The sequence below is a fragment of the Bubalus kerabau genome, chromosome 2 (genome assembly GCF_029407905.1).
Source record: "Bubalus kerabau isolate K-KA32 ecotype Philippines breed swamp buffalo chromosome 2, PCC_UOA_SB_1v2, whole genome shotgun sequence".
NCBI lineage: Eukaryota > Metazoa > Chordata > Mammalia > Artiodactyla > Bovidae > Bubalus > Bubalus kerabau.
In genome coordinates, this window is record NC_073625.1 from 138,391,071 (window position 1) to 138,414,626 (window position 23,556).

The window sequence follows — 23,556 nt, forward strand, 5'->3', positions numbered from 1 at the left end:
TTAATATGCTGTCTAGGTTGATCATAGCCTTTCTTCCAAGGTCATGGCAGTAGTCACCATCTGCAGTGATTTTGGAACTCCCCAAATAAAGTCTCTCACTGTTTCCATGGTTTCCCCATCTATTTGACATAAAGTGATGGGTCCAAATGCCATAATTAGTTTTCTGAATGTTGAGTTTTAAGCCAATGTTTTCTCCTCTTCTCTTTCACTTTCATCAAGAGGCTTTTTAGTTCTCCACTTTCTGCCATAAGGGTAGTGCCATCTGCATATCTGAGGTTATTGATATTTTTCCCAGCAATCCTGATTCCAGCTTGTGCTTCATCCAGCCTGGCATTTTTCATGATGTACTCTGCATATAAGTTAAATAGGCAGGGTGATAATATACAGCCTTGATGTACTCCTTTTCCTATTTGGAACCACTCTGTTGTTCCATGTCCAGCTCTAACTGTTCCTTCTTGACCTACATACAGATTTCTCAGGAGGCAGGGCAGGTGGTCTGGTATTCCCATCTCTTTAAGAATTTTCCACAGTAACTAACCTCACTCATGCTAAATTATTTATATATCCATTTTAATATATATTTTGCATCTGACAGGGCAACTCTCCTTAGAACCATTTTACTGACCCACCTGTCATTATGATGGGGTAAACAATGTCACCTTTCTGGTGCACAATGAATTACAAAGAAGTTGCAAAGTACACCATCCATCATGCTGACACTAAGTAGGTTTTCAAAGTAGATCTCAGATATCACAAATGCTGTTTAGACTGTTACCAGAAAGCAAAAATTGGAAGCTTATACAAAACAGTCATATGATGAATGAACATGACATCTCTTCAAAGAAAAAGGGTACGCCTCTTCTACAAATAACCTTGTCAAAAGCAAAAGTAGTGAGAAGCTTGGCTGGCAGTCAGACTAGAATAATTTAAGAACTTGATAATGGCTCTGCCTGATAGAAATTCATGCAAACACAATGTGCTCAAAATCAAAAAGTATGTATGCCTGTATCATCAGCAGCAACCTCTCAAGCTTAATTTGAATTAGGAAATATCCTGAAGAAACATGGAAAATTCACCAGTATCCTATTAACTAGAATATATGAGTTTCACTAATACATCTGTCTAAAACATGTATATAAAATATATGCAAGCATTACGTATGCATATAATATAGTCACCTAGAAATTGCTTTTGAAAATTATAATACTAACATAGTGATACAGTGTGAATTCAACAAATCAATATTAACATGAAGTGAAGTGGTTAGTTGCTCAGTCGTATCTGACTCTTTGTGACCACCCCCCATAAACTGTAGCCCACCAGGCTTCTCTCTAGAATTATCCAGGCAAGAATAGTGGATTGGGTAGCCATTCCTTTCTCCAGGGGATCTTTCTAACCCAAGGATCTAACCTGGGCCTTCCGCATTTCAGGTGGATTCTTTATCATTTGAGCCACCAGAGGGGTGTATTCTTTATTATGTATATAAATATTTAAATTATTATGTACTTAGTATAACAGATTTGAATTGGTAAAATAATTCTAAAAAATTCTTAATACCAACATCTTCATCTAATTTGCAGTTAACTTCTTAAATATGTTCTTCAAATACAAGGTATTTGTTTTATCCATAATTGCATTTTAGTTCTTTTAATATTATTTCTTCATATCTAGGCCCAATATTTCAAAGATAGAATACATTTCTACATTTATAGCTAACTTTATTTCTCCTTTTTAATAGTCATATTTTTAATTTTCCAATATTTCTTTATTAAAAATGCTAGTTTCTTAAAAAATTCAAGTATAATTGTTAATATTATATTAGTTTCAGGTATACAACATAGTGATTCAATATTTTTATAGATTATACATCATTTAAAGTCATTATAAAATATTGGCTATATTTCCTATGCTGTACATCTTTGTAGCTTATTTATTTTATACATAGTAGTTTATACTTATTAATCCCTTATTTTTCCCTTTCCTTTCCCTCTTCCAACTAGTAACCACTAGTTTGTTCTCAACATTTATGAGTTTTTTTTCTGTTTTGTTATATTATTCATTTTATTTTTTATATTCCACACATAAGTGATAAAATAATGTATTTGTCTTTCTGTTTCTGACATTTCGCTAAGCCTAATACTGTCCAGGTCCACCCATGTTGTTTCAAGTGGCAAAATTTCATTTTTTATGGCTGAGTAACATACCACTGTCTATGTGTTTGTGTGTATGTGTAAAATACCATCTCTATGAACACTGGGGTGGGTATATATTTTCAAGTTAGTGTTTTTATTTTCTTCGAATATATACTCAGAAGTGGAATTGCTTGGTCATATGGTAGCTCTTGGAGAAGGCAATGGCACCCCACTCCAGTACTCTTGCCTGGAAAATCCCATGGACGGAGGAGCCTGGTAGGCTGCAGTCCATGGGGTCGCTAAGAGTCGGACACGACTGAGCAACTTCACTTTCACTTTTCACTTTCATGCTTTGGAGAAGGAAATGGCAACCCACTCCAGTGTTCTTGCTTGGAGAATCCTGGGGACAGGGGAGCCTGGTGGGCTGTTATCTCTGGGGTCGCACAGAGTCGGACATGACTGAAGCGACTTAGCAGCAGCATGGTAGCTCTATTTTTAGTTTTCCTGAAGAACCTACATACTGTTTTAAATAGTGGCTATACCAATTTACAGTCCCACCAAGAGTGTAGGGTTCCATGACTTGTCACTTCACAAACAGTTAAGTACCTCCACGATTCTATAGTACACTTTGATTTTTTAAAATATGAAACAGAAAATTTAAACACATAATTGATATGATAAATGTATAATAATCAGAGATATGATTACATAGGAATACAAAAAACAATTCAGTGTGTCCAGAGGATTATTAGAGACATCCATACAGAGACAACAGAGATACAAGTTATAGTTTCTTGACTTTTACCTATCAGCTCAGTCAAGGAATAATGAATGTTTGCCAGAGGAAATTGAAAAGAAAATAAATGGGGGTGATTCCAAGGACCTTTTCAATCTTCTGGGATTTTATTGTTGTTCTGTGTTTGCGATGTGCTTTGTTTAGGGAAGGAGATGACTTTGATATACTTTAATCAACTGGAATAAGTAGGAGCCTGGAATTTTGGGCTTTCCTTGTAGCTCAGTGGTAAAGAACCCACCCATAATGTGGGAGACCTGGGTTCAATCCCTGGGTTGGGAAGATCCCCTGGAGAAGGGAAAGGCTAACCACTCAAGTATTCTGGCCTGGAGAATTCCATGGACTGTATAGCCCATGGAGTTGCAAAGAGTCTGACACAACTGAGTGACTTTCACTTACACAGGTTTGGGAGTCTGAGAGAAAATCTGTGCGTTAACTTTAGAATCTCAACTTAAGACTGAAGTTTCTGAACCAAAGAAAGAAAGCTAGCAGCCTCCTTCTATTTCTACTAATATGCAAGTACATTTCTATTATTGTCTATCAGAAATAGGGTATAGTAATCAAATCAAACCATGAGTCCTACACTAGAAATATTACACTGAATATTACATTAACTTTTAATTAATAAAAAGACTTCCAAGATGGTGCTGGTTATGTGTAGTAGATATGCTAGATGTCAACGATGTTAAAACACAGAACAAAAACAGTGCTGAAGGATCAGTTAACTGCCTCTCCCCATAAATTAACAAAAGTTTAGAAACAAGCCTATATTTATGCAATGTAACTCTAAATGATTTAAATTAATCATCTTATTCTGACTTAATCATAAATTAGAAACTTAAAAAGCTGTGTCAATAATTAGCAGAAACATCATTTTATTCACACAAAATCTATAGAAGAAATTTACAGCTTTATAAAGAAACTAAATGTGTTTATTAAAATGAGACTTTTACATAGATATGGAAAATTTGCCCATAAAAGAAACTGCTGCTGCTGCTGCTAAGGCACTTCAGTCATGTCCGACTCTGTGCAACCCCACAGATGGCAGCCCACCAGGCTCCCTCGTCCCTGGGATTCTCCAGGCAAGAACCCTGGAGTGGGTTGCCATTTCCTTCTCCAATGCATGAAAGTGAATAGTGAAAGTGAAGTTGCTCAGTCGTGTCCGACTCCTAGCGACCCCATGGACGGCAGCCTACCAGGCTCCTCCGTCCATAGGATTTTTCCAGGTAAAGGAAACTAGTGACCACTTAAATGCTTGAAGTCTAACTGCTATATTTTTCTTATAATAGGCTAAGCTCTATCCTCCACGACTTACATCTATTAATTCAATTCTCACAACAAGATTATGAAGCTGGGACCATTATTATCCCCATTACAGAGATGAGAAAACTCAGCCTTAGATGCTTAATTATCAGTGATAACTGGGGATTTGAGAATTGAAACTAGTCCACGTGTCTCTAGAAGCTGTGCACCTAACCACAATGCCGGAAAAACACATTAAAAAACAGAACAAAACAAACAAACAAAAAACAGCTAACTTAGAAAGACTAAAGTGAAAAATTCATACCTGGTCCCTTTTTCATGCATTTTCCATCATAAAGCAGAAACACTGTATATCAAATCTTAAATGTGTGAATAATCACATCCATTTTCCACTTCATTTCTTGTGTGCATACACAATCTCAAAACACAACGGCCTCCATTTCTATTCTTTCTGTCCACATCAATCTATTAAAACTTGCCTCCTTAGAACCAAAGAAGAAAATGAATTTGCACTGTAAGAGCTAAGCGAAATGTGAATGACTCAGTCACACATTCAACACTTTTGAATTAAATTCTTCTAACATGTTTTCACTTTCCAAATATGACAAGGGTCAGGCAATTTAAATCTTCCTTCCCCTTTCCTGGCACCTCTACACTGAGAACATTTAATGGTTACTTTGGTATTCTGTATCTTGCCAGTTAGTTCAATTTAGATGAAAGCTGTTGTTTTCTAATTTCATTTCACTGTAAATGACAGAGATAAATGGTCATATTACCTCGAGAATTCCATTGGCAGAATAGGCTGCGTATGAATATAGCAGGTCTTGGCTGCTCCATTTTCTGGCTTCTTCACTGCAAGGCTGGCCATTAGGATGAAAGCACTGGCCACTGCTGCTCAGAGTCACAGAGCTGGGAGAAAGACCTGGCAGGTTCAGCAACACAGAGTAATTTACAAGCTGTACATCTTCTAAGCCCAAAGAAGTCCACTGAGTCTTAATCTTCTTTGAAATTTCCATGTCATCTTCACTTTTGTACAGCTGTACCAAATTTCTGAAAGAAATTAAAAAAAATACTCTTAAAAAAAAACAGGAAAATCTTTATTCTTTTGAGTTATGGCTGTTCACTATATGAACTATTATCAATAGATACAGGATATGAAAGATGAATGAGACAGGATGCCACACAAGAAACTCAGTTTGGTAGAGGTGATGAGCTTGTACAGAAATTATACAAAATCAAAGCAGAATGAATTAAACTCTTACTTAAGAACTAATAAAGAACTATGGGACTACCGAGAGGAGAGTAATCAATGCCAAATAATTATTTTATTAGTTCTGATCCTTCTATTGACATCAACATAATCTTATTTAAAACTGGGCTCCAAAATGAGTGATCATGCTGGCTGAGACAGTTACGTATTGTAGTTAACATAATTACATATAAAGCCATGTGATTAATACACAGCTATTGCTATTTAAAATGATTTACAGGCAAATCTTGATACAAATTACATGTCAAATTATATGATGCTATGAAAATCATGATATGCAGTAAAATCATATCCTGTTAAAGCCAATCACATATTGTCAAACCAATATAAAGTTAATTTTCATGTATTCTTGCTGTGTAGTCTATAAATGTATTTCTATACCTGTTCCAAGTCCATAGTAATACTATTTTTGCTTATAACATCCTAGAAACCAGAAAAACTGTGGTTAAAAATATGCATAGAACCTGGAAAAGAATGAGACATAGGAAATTAAAATGTTAAAATTTAATAAAGTTTTGCTTTGTTTGGGGCTAGAATATAAAGGAACCAGCTCTTTTTGTTTTTTGGCAAAAAAAAAATGTATCTATCTTCCTATAAACATGACATTTCTATCTAAACTATTATCTAATAGTATGGATTTTTTTTATTATTTTTGCCCATCACATTATTTTTCTCAGTACTTATTTAAAAACCCCCAAACAAAACCAGTCAATCCTAAAGGAAATCAACACTGAATATTCATTATAAGGACTGATGCTGAAGCTGAAGCTTCAATACTTTGGCCACCTGATGTGAAGAGACAACTCATTGGAAAAGACCCTGATTCTGGGAAAGATTGAGGGCAGGAGGAGAAGGGAGCAGCAAAGGATGATATGGTTGGCATCATCACTTCAATGGTCATGAGTCTGAGCAAACTCCAGGAGATAGTGAAGGACAGGGAAGCCTGGTGTGCTTTAGTCCATGAGGCCGCAAAGAGTAGGATATAACTTAGTGACTGAACAACAACAGGGTACTTACCTTCTCCCAATTTTTGGTTTCTCTTTCATTTTCAATGTCTTGTTTTATGATGAAATAAAATTTTATAATCTTAATGTGCAATTTTTGAGGTTTGTGGTTTCTTGTTTCTATTGAATAGAACATATGGTACCATCCTCTGGCCACAGTATGGTGTCATTTGCTCCAGAAAGCCTTTGTGTGCATGTCTTTTTTGTTAATACAATGTAATGGTTTGCACATTTTTCTGAGTCCTTCTAAAATCTGAGGTAATGAAGTTATTTTTAGAAAAGATTTAAAGAATTAAGTTTTTCACATTTCAGTGTTTACCTGGAATATCTATGTGTGTGTGTGTATGTGTGGTGTGGTAGAAATGAATGCAATATTACCCAATATTATTTTGTGTGTATTAATAATCATCCTGGTTCCAATTGCTACATTCTTCACTCATGTGCAATAACAATTCTTTCATTTATATATATATTTCTACATGTCTTTGGGTCTGACCAGGCTCCTTAGTCAATTCCATTCATCTTTTTGATACATCTTCATAGCAATACTCCATTTAAATCATTATTACCTTAAAATATGGCTCAATATTCAGAATGGCAAGTCCTCTAATTGTTCTTCCTCAAGAATATCTTCATTATTTTTTCTCTTCCATATTAATATTAAAATACATGTATCAATTTCCATATCAAGATTATGATTAGAATTACATTAAAACTTGAGCACCTACCTCTACGTATTAGATATGAAGCCTTTATAAGGACTTATTACTATTCCCATAACATATAAGCGGGAAAAAATCTGGAAAAACAGTTAAGAATTAGGACACAATCCTACTTCTTCTGCACTTACTTTATAAATATTTCTTCAATATTTATTGATATACCATGTTATACATTATCTCTACCTGATAGAGATTATCTTATCAAAATCTTGCATACTATGGTTGTTAGCTGGATTTAAAGGAACATGTATTATAGTACTCTGAATACCATTATACCAATATAACAAATATGTTATATGTTATATGTTATGTTAACAAAGCTTTGTTATACACATAGTTATAAAAATATCGGCCCTTAGAAAATGATTGAAGAAACATTTCCTAATAAATATTTCCTGATGCTGCTAAGTCGCTTCAGTCGTGTCCGACTCTGTGCGACCCCACAGACTGCAGCCCACCAGGCTCCCCCGTCCCTGGGATTCTCCAGGCAAGAACACTGGAGTGGGTTGCCATTTCCTTCCCCAATGCATGAAAGTGTCATGCATGAAAGCTCAGTCGTGTCCGACTCTAGCGACCCCATGGACTGAAGCCTAGCAGGCTCCTCTGTCCATGGGATTTTCCAGGCAAAAGCACTGGAGTGGGGTGCCATTGCCAACATTCCAAATAATTAAGCTAATAAATACCTCTTCGAGGCCAATCTTCCTAATATTAACTTTTAACTCTTTTTAAATTAAAATATAATTTAAAATTAATCAAGTTGTTTTAAATTTATCAAATTGTTTATATGAGTTTTGCCTTCTGCACCACTCCCCTTGAAAAAAGATTTAAGGAAGCTATATGAATAATGTGTTCTAAAATTATGTAACCTTTAAATCTAAGTTGTTTCACATAAATTAGTTTTATTGATACAAATGGTTGGTTCAAATGATTCTATCTACTAATCATTCCAAACCCCTTAGAATGTTAAAATGCCCAAGTTTTGAGAATTTACAGTTTTCTGAACTCCACCCCCCAAATATTTTGAAATACATGGTGAACAGTTCTGTTATAACTAGGCAGTTTGCTATATTCAAAGAGAAATATTATTAAGTAATTAACTGCAAAATAATCTCAATTTACTAATTTCAGAGAAAGCTGAAAAATTAGGAGTGTGTCACCTAAAATCACATGAAATTTGGGAGAAACTTTCACTCTGCTTTAATTTTTAAAATAAGAGTTTCCATGGGCCAATAGTTTTGGCAGGAAGCAAATGAACTGTGATGCCTTAGACTTGAATTTGGAAGTAAGCTTGGCATTAGTATTTCATTGGCCGGTAGAGACTGGAAATGGGAGGATTATAGCTCTGCTAGACAAAATTCTGTTTATATCAATGTTCAACACCTGCTACTGGATGAGCCACAGAGCAACACTGGTGTTAGAATTGGAAGAAGCGATGCATGTAGTATTCCTAGGATAAGGGGGACTGCCAAGATTCTACTGTAAATGAGCAGTCAAAGAAAAACCTCTAAAGAAACACACTCACAATACACAGAAAACAAACAGCACATTTACTAATGTTCACTGAGATTTTCTTAGGTGCATGTACAATAACATACACACACACTCATATTTGTAGCAGTTTGATATTTTGCACACTAATAAGTCAAAAGTTTCTTTAAAGTTATTTGACTTGGTATTCAATGTAGTAAAACTATCAGAATCATGCACTGTATGTGCCCAGTAAATTTCAAGATGCTACAGCATGGATTGACTTTATCTCAATTTTGCTTTAGAAATATTAAGACTAAAATGCATGGCAAAGCTATATCACACATAATAGCAAGAAATCAAGTGGTTAGGAGGGTAAAGGATCATCCCCTCCCCTTCCTCACCAGCCAGCCATTAACATCATGCCAAACAAAGCATGACTATGTGCCCCACTACTTTTTTCCTTCTAAAATGCCAAATCAGCAGTAAATCATGTACTGAATGTCTACTATAGAGACTGAAAACACTGTGCATAATCAACTTGCAAAAAGATCCTCACATATCTACTGTTACCACTTTACAAATAAGAAATTTGAGGGTCAGGTAATATAACTAAGTTGTATAATGTCCCAGATTAGGTAAGTCAGATTTCTTCTCCACTACACTGTATTTTAGATTTCCATGCCATTTAGAAGGAGCAGATAGTCTTCTAAACTTTGATGCTTTCCAAAAGTAATGAAAATGTAGAGTGTTATAAAGAATAATATTTGAGTAAAGTAATTAAAAGTTGGATGGTGTGAAGTTAGAGGAAAGTGGCCTTTATGTTCATGACAAAATAAGACTTAGGGAAATCAAAACAACTATTTTTAGAATACAGAAGCCTAAAGTTCAGAGTTTGAGAACCATATGAAGGCAAAAAAAAAAAAAAAACCTGCCTGCTTATTATATACCACATTTAAAAAAAAAAAAAAGCTATCACAGAAGTATATCAACTGAAAGAGACCTTAATACCTCCTCATGATCAAGGAGAACATGGAGCATAGCTGTCTGCTTTGCAAATTATGGAAGGCACACAGATAATCACCAAGATCACCAAGATACCATGCTTGGTGATCTCCAGCATAAATCTGGTAATCAATACTCGAGTCATTAATTTAACTTGATATGACAGAAATAGTAAAATAAGCTTGATTAAAACCTAGGACATACAGAAATAAAACTGCCAATACATCTGTTACTACCTGAATTAAAAAAAAAATTAAAAAGAGTCCAGTGGTATAACTTCTCATCTTTCATTCCTTACACACATTTATATAGGAAATAATTTCATCTTTGGTTAATACTGTGTATATTTTGGACTGTATATTGTACTATCTCATGATGAAACATTTAAAAATATGTTTTAGAAAGAAGAAATGTGAACAAAATTAATGCTAATGCAAGGCATGAAAGCTAATAAGCTTTTACAAAATGTACCATCCCTGCACAAGAATGTTACTGTTAACAGTACCTGGCTTTAGAGACTCTTTCTCTAGTTTTTATGGAAAATAGTTGTCAAAGATCACTTACCAATTAAGTCACCTTATTTATCTAAACTAAATCTAAAAGTTAATTCACACAACTTAATCCAATTAGTAGGATATTATAAGTCTTCGATATCATTGGAGCCTTGTGGGCTACAGTCCATGGATTAGCAAGAGTTGGACATGACTTAGCAACTAAACCACCAACTGTATAATCCAATGAATAAATATTGGGAGAAGCATATTCCATTTCAAGAAGATCACAACAAAAATGACTGATCTCCATGCTTCAGAATAATCATTTTTACTGAGAATATTTTAAAGTACCTGAAACACCAACTTGATTCCTTATTCTTGACATTAACACAAAATTATCAATGTATTTCACTAAACTAAAAAAATAAACTTTTAAGGACAAATATTGAGTCTTATCCCTTTTAATACATCTTGAAAACCCAACTACAGTTCCTTGTGCTTAGTAAGTGGTGTGAAAGTGAAAGTAACTCAGCTGTGTCTGACTCTTTGTGACCCCATGGACTATACAGTCCATGGAATTGTCCAGGCCAGAATAAGGGAGTGAGTAGCCTTTCCCTTCTCCAGGACATCTTCCCAACCCAGGGATCAAATCCAGGTCTCCCACATTGCAGGTGGATTCTTCACGAGCTGAGCCACAAGGGAAGCCTTAGAATACTGGAGTGGGTAGCCTATCCCTTCTCCAGCAGATCTTCCTGACTCAGGAATTGAACTGGGGTTTCCTGCATTGCAGGTGAATTCTTTACCAACTGAGCTATCAGGGAAGCCCTAGTAAGTGGAAACCACAGCAAATAATTGGTAATTTTTTTTTTTACTAATATACTGTTAAGACTACACTGAGAATATAATTGATACTTATTTTCATTTATTTTCCAGTATAGCAAATTTAGTACAACAAGGTCGACTCAAATGATAACATTATATAATGAGGGGAATTAATATACTGATATTTTAAAAATAACTTTTAGATGCTATCTTTCTGTGACACTACAAATACATTAAAGCTATTGTCAGCACAAAGAATGATAATGTCTACATGAGGACAATAATCAGAATCAGTAAGAATTTGTGTTATTTGTCACTGTTAATCAAGACTACCTTTCAAGAACATATTCATTTTAGCACTCAAGAGTGAAATCTTCTCTATTAAATGATATGCATTGCATGGTAAATCGCATAAATCATGAGAAAAACAACTGCTAATATGCCCATCTTTATGAAATGCATTGAAATCAATCTGTAGAGATATTTGGTCATTGGAAGTCATAACAGTATGGAAACACAAATGAAAAATGAAAAGTAAGTGTTAAAATGATAGAAAATTAGAGTTTTGACAAGAAAAACATAATGAAGACAAAGACACAAACATAATAGAAGAAAACATGTAATTCTTTAGTGCCCACTACTCCAAATCCTTGTTTTAATTCTTGAAATATGGGCACACACTTATTTTCACATAGGTTCATGGTTGCCTTTGGCCGCATAATGTTTAAATTGGTATATAGTTAAAACCAGAGCTCTGATTTTTCTTATAGTCACCCAACTGCTCTTTTCATAGCCATAATCATGTTACATAATTATAGTGAACTCTGTTAAGCTAACTGTGAGAAATAAGTACCAACTAAGCAACTTCTGTTAATTTCCACCTTTAGCATTACTTTTCCTGACTGACCAGCAGACTATTTTTAGAGTCTTTAAAAATATACACACATGTTTCCAAATTAAGTCATGCTGTTTGGGAACACTTGAACTAATTTTCTGCCCATATGAAACTAACAGAACAAAAACATTTAATTTGAGTCCTAAGCAAGAAAGTCATGCAAAGCAGAATTGCTTCTTTTGCTTGTTATTTTTAGAAAAACAAAGCTTATATGAGGACAGCAAATTGGAAATGTGCATATGCTGTTGCTGGGCAGATTTTCCTCAATATCTCTCTCCAAGAACTGAAATGCCCTTATTTCTATATTGTTCTAGACCTCTCTCTGTAGGTTTAGGCTATATGTACCATGTTGGGCTGTATTCAATACATGTATAAACAGAGAGATATGAAAGGAACAAAATTGTTCTGATTTTTTTCTGAATTCAATTATATTGTAGACAATACAAACTAACAATATATAAAATACCTGAAGTGTGTATGAATCAACATTTGGTCTTCCTGTATCTTGTATTTTATTAACATTCAGAATCAGAAGTTTTAAAAAATCCAGAATTTCTGATTCTTCTTTTTTCTCCTTTTGCTTCTGGTCACATCTTTTAATTTAAAGATCTAATATCACTGGTCCGGAATTTCCGCTTCTGAAGGAGGATGGAGGATGGAGGATGACTGGCTATTTTAGACAAAGCATGAGCCCTTCAGTTCACTATGTACCTCGGTCCCTAGGACTCTAGCATTTTATGTTATGTTATCTAGTTGGCCCAATTAGGGTTTTTAGTTTTTTGACCTCTCTTCCTAAAATATATACTCTAGAAAGGAAGCAATTGTAAATAATTTATCTACCTTTCCATGAACTCTTTGCAACTATTTGCATTTACCTTTAAATAATGTGTTTTTATATATATATATACTCTCTTAAGGCCTCATTAAGTCTGAGGCAATTCATTTTATTTCCTGTAAACTAATGGCACCGACAAGTATGCTAAAGAAAATGGCCACAGCAGAATCTAATTTTGTTTTAATATTAATGCCATTGGTATACATGAAAAGATGAGGGAATGGCAATCAGGACATGTAATATTCATAAGTGGTCATCTTTTTCATATGACTACACTTATACTATTTCTTGTCAAACTAAAAACCAATAAAGAGGTGGGTCATAGAGGATCCTGCTGTGATGTATGTCAGAGAGTGTTTTGCCTATGTTCTCCTCTAGGAGTTTTATAGTTTCTGGTCTTACGTTTAGATCTTTAATCCATTTTGAGTTTATTTTTGTGTATGGTGTTAGAAAGTGTTCTAGTTTCATTCTTTTACAAGTGGTTGACCAGAGTTCCCAGCACCACTTGTTAAAGAGATTGTCTTTAATCCATTGTATATTCTTGCCTCCTTTGTCGAAGATAAGGTGTCCATATGTGCGTGGATTTATCTCTGGGCTTTCTATTTTGTTCCATTGATCTATATTTCTGTCTTTGTGCCAGTACCATACTGTCTTGATAACTGTGGCTTTGTAGTAGAGCCTGAAGTCAGGTAGGTGGATTCCTCCAGTTCCATTCTTCTTTCTCAAGATCGCTTTGGCTATTCGAGGTTTTTTGTTTTTCCATACAAATTGTGAAATTATTTGTTCTAGCTCTGTGAAGAATGCTGTTGGTAGCTTGATAGGGATTGCATTGAATCTATAGATTGCTTTGGGTAGTATACTCATTTTCACTACATTGATTCTTCCAATCCATGAACATGGTATATTTCTCCATCTGTTAGTGTCCTCTTTGATTTCTTTCACCAGTGTTTTATAGTTTTCTATATATAGGTCTTTAGTTTCTTTAGGTAGATATATTCCTAAGTATTTTATTCTTTCCGTTGCAATGGTGAATGGAATTGTTTCCTTAATTTCTCTTTCTGTTTTCTCATTATTAGTGTATAGGAATGCAAGGGATTTCTGTGTGTTGATTTTATATCCTGCAACTTTACTATAGTCATTGATTAGTTCTAGTAATTTTCTGGTGGAGTCTTTAGGGTTTTCTATGTAGAGGATCATGTCATCTGCAAACAGTGAGAGCTTTACTTCTTCTTTTCCAATTTGGATTCCTTTTATTTCTTTTTCTGCTCTGATTGCTGTGGCCAAAACTTCCAAAACTATGTTGAATAGTAATGGTGAAAGTGGGCACCCTTGTCTTGTTCCTGACTTTAGAGGAAATGCTTTCAATTTTTCACCATTGAGGATAATGTTTGCTGTGGGTTTGTCATATATAGCTTTGATTATGTTGAGGTATGTTCCTTCTATTCCTGCTTTCTGGAGAGTTTTGATCATAAATGGATGTTGAATTTTGTCAAAGGCTTTCTCTGCATCTATTGAGATAATCATATGGTTTTTATTTTTCAATTTGTTAATGTGGTGTATTACATTGATTGATTTGTGGATATTGAAGAATCCTTGCATCCCTGGGATAAAGCCCACTTGGTCATGGTGTATGATCTTTTTAATGTGTTGTTGGATTCTGATTGCTAGAATTTTGTTAAGGATTTTTGCATCTATGTTCATCAGTGATATTGGCCTGTAGTTTTCTTTTTTTGTGGGATCTTTGTCAGGTTTTGGTATTAGGGTGATGGTGGCCTCATAGAATGAGTTTGGAAGTTTACCATCCTCTGCAATTTTCTGGAAGAGTTTGAGCAGGATAGGTGTTAGCTCTTCTCTAAATTTTTGGTAGAATTCAGCTGTGAAGCCATCTGGACCTGGGCTTTTGTTTGCTGGAAGATTTCTGATTACAGTTTCAATTTCCGTGCTTGTGATGGGTCTGTTAAGATTTTCTATTTCTTCCTGATCGAGTTTTGGAAAGTTGTACTTTTCTAAGAATTTGTCCATTTCTTCCTCGTTGTCCATTTTATTGGCATATAGTTGTTGATAGTAGTCTCTTATGATCCTTTGTATTTCTGTGTTGTCTGTTGTGATCTCTCCATTTTCATTTCTAATTTTATTGATTTGATTTTTCTCCCTTTGTTTCTTGATGAGTCTGGCTAATGGTTTGTCAATTTTATTTATCCTTTCAAAGAACCAGCTTTTGGTTTTGTTGATTTTTGCTATGCTCTCTTTTGTTTCTTTTGCATTTATTTCTGCTCTAATTTTTAAGATTTCTTTCCTTCTACTAATCCTGGGGTTCTTCATTTCTTCCTTTTCTAATTGCTTTAGGTGTAGAGTTAGGTTATTTAGTTGACTTTTTTCTTGTTTCTTGAGGTGTGCCTGTATGGCTATGAACTTTCCCCTTAGGACTGCTTTTACCGTGTCCCACAGGTTTTGGGTTGTTGTGTTTTCATTTTCATTCGTTTCTATGCAAATTTTGATTTCTTTTTTGATTTCTTCTGTGATTTGTTGGTTATTCAGCAGCGTGTTGTTCAGCCTCCATATGTTGGAATTTTTAATAGTTTTTCTCCTGTAATTGAGATCTAATCTTACTGCATTGTGGTCAGAAAAGATGCTTGAAATGATTTCTATTTTTTTGAATTTACCGAACCACATTGCAAGCAGATTCTTTACCAGCTAAGCCACCAGGGAAGCCCTATATTCGGAATTCAGTTTAGTTCAGTCTCTCAGTTGTGTCCGATTCTTTGTGACCTCATGGACTGCAATATGCCAGGCCTCCCTGTCTATCACCAACTCCTGGAGTTTACTCAAACTCATGTCCATTGAGTCAGGGATGCCATCCAACCATCTCATCCTCTGAATATATCATGCAAAATGCTGGGCTAGATGAAGCACAAGCTGGAATCAAGATTGCCAGGAGAGATGCCAATAACCTCAGATATGTGGATGATACCATCCTTATGGCAGAAAGTGAAGAGGACTAAAGAGCCTCTTGATGAAGGGTAAAAGAGGAGAGTGAAAAAGCTGGCTTGAAACTCAACATTCAAAAAACTAAGATCACCGCATACAGTACTGTCACTTCATGGCAAATAGATGGGGAAACAATGGAAACAGACTTTATTTTATTGGGCTCCAAAATCACTACAGATGGTGACTACAGTCATGAAATTAAAAGATACCCACTCCTTGGAAGAAAAGCTATGACAAACCCAGTAGCATATTAAAAAGCAGCGACATTACTTGGCTGACAAAGGTCTGTACAGTCAAAGCTATGTATTCATGTATGAATGTGTAGTCATGTATGAATGTGAGAGTTGGACCATAAAGAAGGCTGAGTGTTGAAGAATTGATGTTTTTGAACTGTGTGTTGGAGAAGACTCTTGAGAGTCCCTTGGACTGCAAGGAGATCAAACTAGTCAATCCTAAAGGAAATCAATCTTGAATATTCCTTAGAAGGCCTGATGCTGAAGCTCCAATAGTTAGGCCATCTGATGTGAAGAGTTGACTCATTAGAAAGACTCTGATGCTGGGAAAGATTGAAGGTTGAAGGAGAAGGGGATGACAGAGGACAAGATGCTTGGATGGCATCACCAACTTAATGGACATGAGTTTGAGAAAGCTCCAGAAGATGATGAAGGTCAAGGAAGGCTGGCCTGCTCCAGTCCATGGGATCACAAAAAGTGGGACACAAATGAGCAACTGAGCAGCAACAACAGTCACTTCAGTCTTGTGTGACTCTTTGTGACCCCATGGACTATAGCTTGCCAGGCTTCTCTGTCCAAGGGACTATCTAGGCAAGAATACTGGAGTGGGTTGCCATGCCCTCCTCCAGGGGATCTTCCTCACCCAGGGATGAATCTCAGGTTTCCTGCATCTTCTGTATTACCTGCAGATTCTTTACCTCTTTGCCACTAGGGAAGCCCTAAGGCAGACACACTACTCTATGTAAAATAGGTAAACAACAAGGACTTACTCTATAGCACAGGGAACTATACTCAATATCTTTTAGTAATCTATAGTGGAAAATAATCTGAAAAATAATATATGTATGTATCTATATGTATATAGATAACTCAATCAATTCGCCATACACTTGAAATTAACACATTATAATTTATCTATGCTTCAAAACAAAAATACTTCATCTCCCCTAAATAGTGATTAACCTCAGAGACTATGATGGTAATTTGACTGATGGTAAATAATCTGCCTGTAATCAAAAGACCCTGGTTCAATTTCTGATTCTGGAAGATCCCCTAAAGAAGGGATAAGTTACCCATGCCAGTATTCTTGGGCTTCCCTGGTGGCTCAGATAGTAAAGAATCTGCCTTCAATGCGGGAAACCTGGGTTCAATCCCTGGGTTGGGAAAATCCCCTGGAGGAGAGCATGGCAACACTCTCCAGTATTCTTGCCTGGAGCATCCCCATGGACAGAGGAGCCTGGTGGGCTACAGTTCATGGGGTTTCAAAGAGTCGTACATTACTGAGTGACTAAGCACAGCAACATATAGATGTCAAGTAACTTCAACTTGGGAAGAAGAGAGTCATAGTCACTGGGAACCACTTAGTGAGCTTAATTATAAGAAAACATTATCTAAAATATTATCTAAAGTTGCATGCAACATGTAGAGAATTAGTTCAGTTCAGTTCAGTTCAGTCGCTCAGTCCTGTCCAACTCTTTGTGACCCTATGAATCAAAGTACGCCAGGCCTCCCTGTCCATCACCAACTCTCGGAGTTCACTCAAACTCACATCCATCAAGTCGGTGATGCCATCCAGCCATCTCATCCTCTGTCGTCCCCTCCTTCTCCTCCTGCCCCCAATCCCTCCCAGCATCAGAGTCTTTTCCAATGAGTCAACTCTTTGCATGAGGTGGCCAGAGTACTGGAGTTTCAGCTTGAGCATCATTCCTTCCAAAGAACACCCAGGACTGATCTCCTTTAGAATGGAGTGGTTAGATCTCCTTGCAGTCCAAGGGACTCTCAAGAGTCTTCTCCAACACCACAGTTCAAAAGCATCAATTCTTTGGCGCTCAGCCTTCTTCACAGTCCAACTCTCACATTCATACATGACCACAGGAAAAACCATAGCCTTGACTAGACGAACCTTTCTTGGCAAAGTAATGTCTCTGCTTTTCAATATGTTATCTAGGTTGGTCATAACTTTCCTTCCAAGGAGTAAGCATCTTTTAATTTCATGGGTGCAATCACCATCTGCAGTGATTTTGGAGCCCAAAACAATAAAGTCTGACACTGTTTCCACTGTTTCCCCATCTATTTCCCATGAAGTGATGGGACCAGATGCCATGATCTTCATTTTCTGAATGTTGAGCTTTAAGCCAACTTTTTCACTCTTCTCTTTCACTTTGATCAAGAGGTTTTTTAGTTCCTCTTCACTTGACAGAAATGCATTACACACCTTGTGCATTGTGAAGTAAACACTACAACAAAACCAACACCTATGTATATGGATCCAAAGTAACACACAAGAAGTTCTATACTGTTTTTTTTTTTTAATTCTAATGGTTAGAACTTAAATTAACAAGAAGTGTATGCAAATGTAATCATATCCTTATTAATTAAATTTCATTTAGGTATCTACAGAAAGTTCCCAGTTCAGTAAGAATGAGCAAAACTCGTTTCAGTTTCATTCTCATTATCTGTACTCCTGTAGTTCTATCAAACAGCCCAAGAATATGTTTGTTGTCTCTTCAAGACTCTATAAGGAAAAATGGTTTTCTCCTGACAACTGATTTTTTACTTTTCAGGGGTCAGACAAAGAAGACTGATGATAAGCAATACCTTAACTCACCTAAAGCTCCAACAGGACATGAATAGATCCATCAAAACAAAATCATTAACTGACATTTGTACAAAACATGCAATTAATCCAAAGGTTTATAGCCTCTCAAGATAAATAACTGTCAGGAAGTCATCCTTTAATAAAAGATATTTCATCTGAAAGGCACACAACCAATTCCAGCTCCACTGTGAAAGCCAACACAATGGCAATGACTGGTTTCCAAAGAGTGTGTCTAAAATTTTCTGTGATTTTTTATTTAAATTATGAATTCAACACATTAATTTATTAGGCAGAAATACTGTCAGATGACAATAATAAACATAACTTCTATATATAAAAGTAATATTTTTTTCTTAAAATGTCTTGACATTTGGTTTAAAAAATAATTTGTTATTTATTCAAAATAAGCATGTTAGCTTTATTATGTATATATCTCTTATAAAATGATAACTGGATTCTACTTTCAAATTTTCACCGAGGCTTTTTTCTTAGTATTTTTATAGAACCATTATGGAAAACTGCATTTTGATTTTATCTCAAGAATTCCCTCTTATAGTCTATAAATATAGAGTTGTTAAGTAAATATATTCCACTTCTTATGAGAAGTGGGAATGCACCAATGGGAAATGAAATTGTGATTCTGGAGAGAAAAATGCATTCGAATCTCTATTCTGTCACTTACTGAACAACCTTGGACAGATTATTAAAGCTCTTTAAACCTCAGTTGCTTCACTGGAAAAAGGAAGTAATAATAGCACATACATTTTTAGGCTGCTATGATTAAAGATGATAATCCCTACAAAATGTTTATTATTTATCCTACTGACTACTCAGTTCCCATCCACTGCTTAATCCATCACACTGTCTTCTGTGTGTACTACATATACTATATAAATGCAGAGTACCTATCTAGATTGTTCCTGCTCGGGTCATGGGTAGTTATGTATCATGCAGAGGTCTCAGTTCTTCAATAGCTGTGGATATTCACTTGATTATGAGGCATCAGATAACTAGTTTCTAATTGTTGACTAGCAGACAGCATTAGCTCTCCTGGGAGCTCCACTACTGTATTACAGACATGGGAAGTAGAAACTGTGTTTGATGATGTAACTTCCCTACAGCTACCTCCAGTCTCCCTCCCTTATTGTCTCTAAGGCAAAGTGCCAAACCTACTTTTCAGCATTGAGGTTTAGGAACAGACTTGTCTCCACTTCCATTTCTAATCTGACCTACTAGAATATTTTCATTCTGTTGGATGATTTCAGAGGCATCGCCCCACAGTACTGAGGAATTGGGACCCAGCCTGGCATCTGTTCTCTACTGTCCAGATACGAGACCTGGGACAAGTTTTAACTCAGATGCCTCAAAACAGTTCATACTTCACTGAGATGGTAAAAATAAAAACTGATGCTTATAAACTGCTTAGCACAGGTATACCACAAGCACTCAAGAGTATGTTCTACCTTAAGCTTGCACTTTCTTCTTGCCAGCCCTGCCCATCACTGCCATGCTTCACTGCTACCATCCCCACCTACTTCCCTCACCTGCAAGAAGAAGACATTTCTGTACAGACTGGCCAACTCTCACTAACCTGTACATTTCTGTACAGACCAGCCAACTCTCACTAACCTGTACATTTCTGTACAGACCAGCCAACTCTCACTAACCTCCAAACACTTGGCATTGGGTTGTCAATTATCACACAGTCTTCTGTCATTGCTCAAATATTTCACCTGAATTTTTAAAATCAGAAATTCTTTTGTTATTTTTATAAGTGTAGAAATAAGTAGTCTTTTAAATTTCCTAAACAGCAGCTCATTTCTTGGAAAGCTGACTTAAAATATCCCTATAGTGATCAGTAAAACAATGTTGACTTAGGCAGATAATAAAGAAGGGACATAGGAAGGAAAGAAGAAAGAGAGGGAAAAAGAAGGGAAAAAAGGAAAGAAGAAATTATTAACAATGTATGGGGTTTCCAAATTCCTGAGGTATGTCATTATTTATACCTGGAAATATATTTTTTCCCCATGATTCCTCCAAAAGAAGAAATGTATGTTCTCAGATTTGCTTTTACCGTAGAATCAAGCTGTATCATAATTTAAACTAAATGGACCCTTTTAGCTTTGTTTTCTTTTAAACAAATTAATCAAATGTAACTCATTTCTTAATCTTACAATGGCTTGGTTAATTATCTCTTGTAGAGCAATGTGACTGTCAGTTGGTAGTTCCGTAGTGTGTAGATAAATAATATATTTTAAACAGACTCGTGTTTGCTTTCTTTAATGGGCATAGATACTATGTAGAAATTGGACTACTGCAGATAATATTCTAGATTGATGTGTTTTTATCTATTCTACTTCAACCACTACTATTTTTCAGGGAGAGTAAGAAAATGTCCTTTCAGTTACTCTTAAAAAAAAAATTTGAAATAGTTATCCCATGGATATGTCTGAATAATATCAAATATCCTGGTAAAATAATAGCCAACATATGGCTACTTCAATGTCTTTAAACAGAACACTTTGGCGAGTGATTGAATTGTATGTCTGGCATCACAAAAGGTAAGTACTGGCCCACCTATTATTTTGTAATAAATGCAACCTGTCAATATTTTAAGTGCCGGATTACTTTGGCATAAAATAGAGGCGTGTTTCTAAAAGCAAGGCAAATAGAACATCTCTGTATAGAGTATACTAGATTCAACAGGCAACTTTGGCCTTAGATCAAAGGTAATCACTGAGCTACTTCCCCTTGGATCTCTTTTATTACTTATGTCCATCTGGACTGCTACTCCTCCAAACTTGCACTATTCAAATTCTGACTATTATTGAAGTGGCTCTTCCCCAAGAGCATTTTTGAACACTTGCATAAAATGTAATAAAGACTCTGGAGTATCCTTGATTATTTGTTGTTTTTCCTAGGTGGTTTCAATAGATTAAATTAAAATGTGTATCACTTTAAATTGAAGCACTCTCTTCCACCCCTCAGCCTTACTGAAATAAATTGTTCTCTTTTACAATTTTAATCCTTTGGCCTAATTAAGGGATTTCTATCCTGGTTAGAATATAAAGGATTCTCAGAAGTAATGGGCCTTTCTGTTTAAACTGTTAAACTTAATTTCCTGTGAATAAAATTTTACAACACGGAAAACAGTAGGCCTTGTTATTGAAACACTAGTCAACTGTAGTAATCATGAAAAATGCCAATAAGTAAAAAAAAAAAAAATCCCATTCTATATAATTAGTGTAATATTAAAGGTAGATAAGTCACAAATATTCCAATATTTCCACATCTGGAAACAAGATATTTTAAAAAATGTCTATGAGTAGTATAGTATAATAGAACACTGGATTAGGAACCATGAGCCTAAACATTAATATTTTCTTTTTAATCATTATTATTTAACTTTATATACATATGTAATCATGGGAAATAGATCGGAAAACAGTGGAAACAGTGTCAGACTTTATTTTTCTGGGCTCCAAAATCACTGCAGATGGTGACTGCAGCCATGAAATTAAAAGACGCTTACTCCTTGGAAGGAAAGTTATGACCAACCTAGATAGCATATTCAAAAGCAGAGACATTGCTTTGCCAACAAAGGTTCATCTAGTCAAGGCTATGGTTTTTCCTGTGGTCATGTATGGATGTGAGAATTGGACTGTGAAGAAGGCTGAGCACCAAAGAATTGATGCTTTTGAACTGAGGTGTTGGAGAAGACTCTTGAGAGTCCCTTGGACTGCAAAGAGATCCAACCAGTCCATTCTGAAGGAGATCAGCCCTGGGATTTCTTTGGAAGGAATGATGCTAAAGCTGAAACTCCAGTACTTTGGCCATCTGATGCGAAGAGTTGACTCATTGGAAAAGACTCTAATGCTGGGAGGGATTGGGGGCAGGAGGAGAAGGAGGGGACGACAGAGGATGAGATGGCTGGATGGCATCATTGACTCAATGGACGTGAGTCTGAGTGAACTCCGGGAGTTGGTGATGGACAGGGAGGCCTGGCGTGCTGTGATTCATGGGGTCTCAAAGAGTCGGCACAACTGAGCAACTGATCTGATCTGATCTGAATCATGTAATTAGTTACTACATAACATTTTAAAATTTTCCTTTTCTTTTTTTGTCCTTTTTTTTTTTTTTTGCTTGTTCTGCCTTCCTCCTGTCCACTCACATCACTCTATTCTATACTCCATATTAACAGCTTCTGTTCTCTTCATACATACTATGAATATATAATTATGTAATACATGTTGTGTATTCACCAGTATTTTTCCTAAAACATAAATACACACATAATACACATACAAATATATATGTAGAAATATATGTATAAACTGTTTTACTATAAAAATGATAAAGATCAAATGTACACATTTTTCTATGCTGCTTATCAAACTCAATTTTAACTCTTGGAAATCCCTCTAAGTCATCTAGAATGTTTTAAATTATCATTGTCATTTTCTACTGATTGCAAAATTAATATTTTATATTTTTATGGTAAGCCATGGATATTCATTCTTCTATTGACATCCATTAATTTAAATTTTAGGATTTTTTTAAGAATATGAAATTAATATTCTTATACAGGTGTTTTTATTTACTCTTTTTAAACACACTATATTATCAGAAGCATGACTACTAAATCCTTAACAACTACAGAATTTGAGAAGTAACTTGTCACATTTTATATGACCACAAAGATTTGCTGTTATATAAACAACACCGTATTTGGGCTTCCTTGATAGCTCAGCTGTTAAAAAATCCACCTGCAATGCAGGAGACCCCAGTTCAATTTCCAGGTCAGGAAGATCCCCTGTAGAAGGGAAAGGCTACCCACTCAAATATTCATGGGCTTCCCTGGTGGCTCAGACAGTAATCAGGGTTCAGGGTTCAATCCTGAACAGGCTCAGGGTTCAATCCCTGGGTTGGAAAGATATTCTGGAGGAGGTCATGGCAACCCACTTCCAGTATTCTTGCCTGGAGAATCCCCATGGTCAGAGGAGCCTGGCAGGCTACAGTCCATGGGGTCATGAA

At 35.7% G+C, this 23,556-nt stretch overlaps 1 protein-coding gene across 3 annotated transcripts in view; it reads right to left on the reverse strand.

Moving 5' to 3' along the window:
• The window catches only part of NAALADL2 (N-acetylated alpha-linked acidic dipeptidase like 2), a 1,154,148-nt gene that overhangs the window by 723,606 nt on the left and 406,986 nt on the right, over window positions 1-23,556 (reverse strand). For all 3 annotated transcript variants that reach the window (XM_055569014.1, XM_055569015.1, XM_055569016.1), the window contains exon 3: window positions 4,965-5,238. In XM_055569014.1, the coding sequence (XP_055424989.1) occupies window positions 4,965-5,238 (274 nt within the window). The remainder of the gene's footprint in view (window positions 1-4,964; window positions 5,239-23,556) is intronic.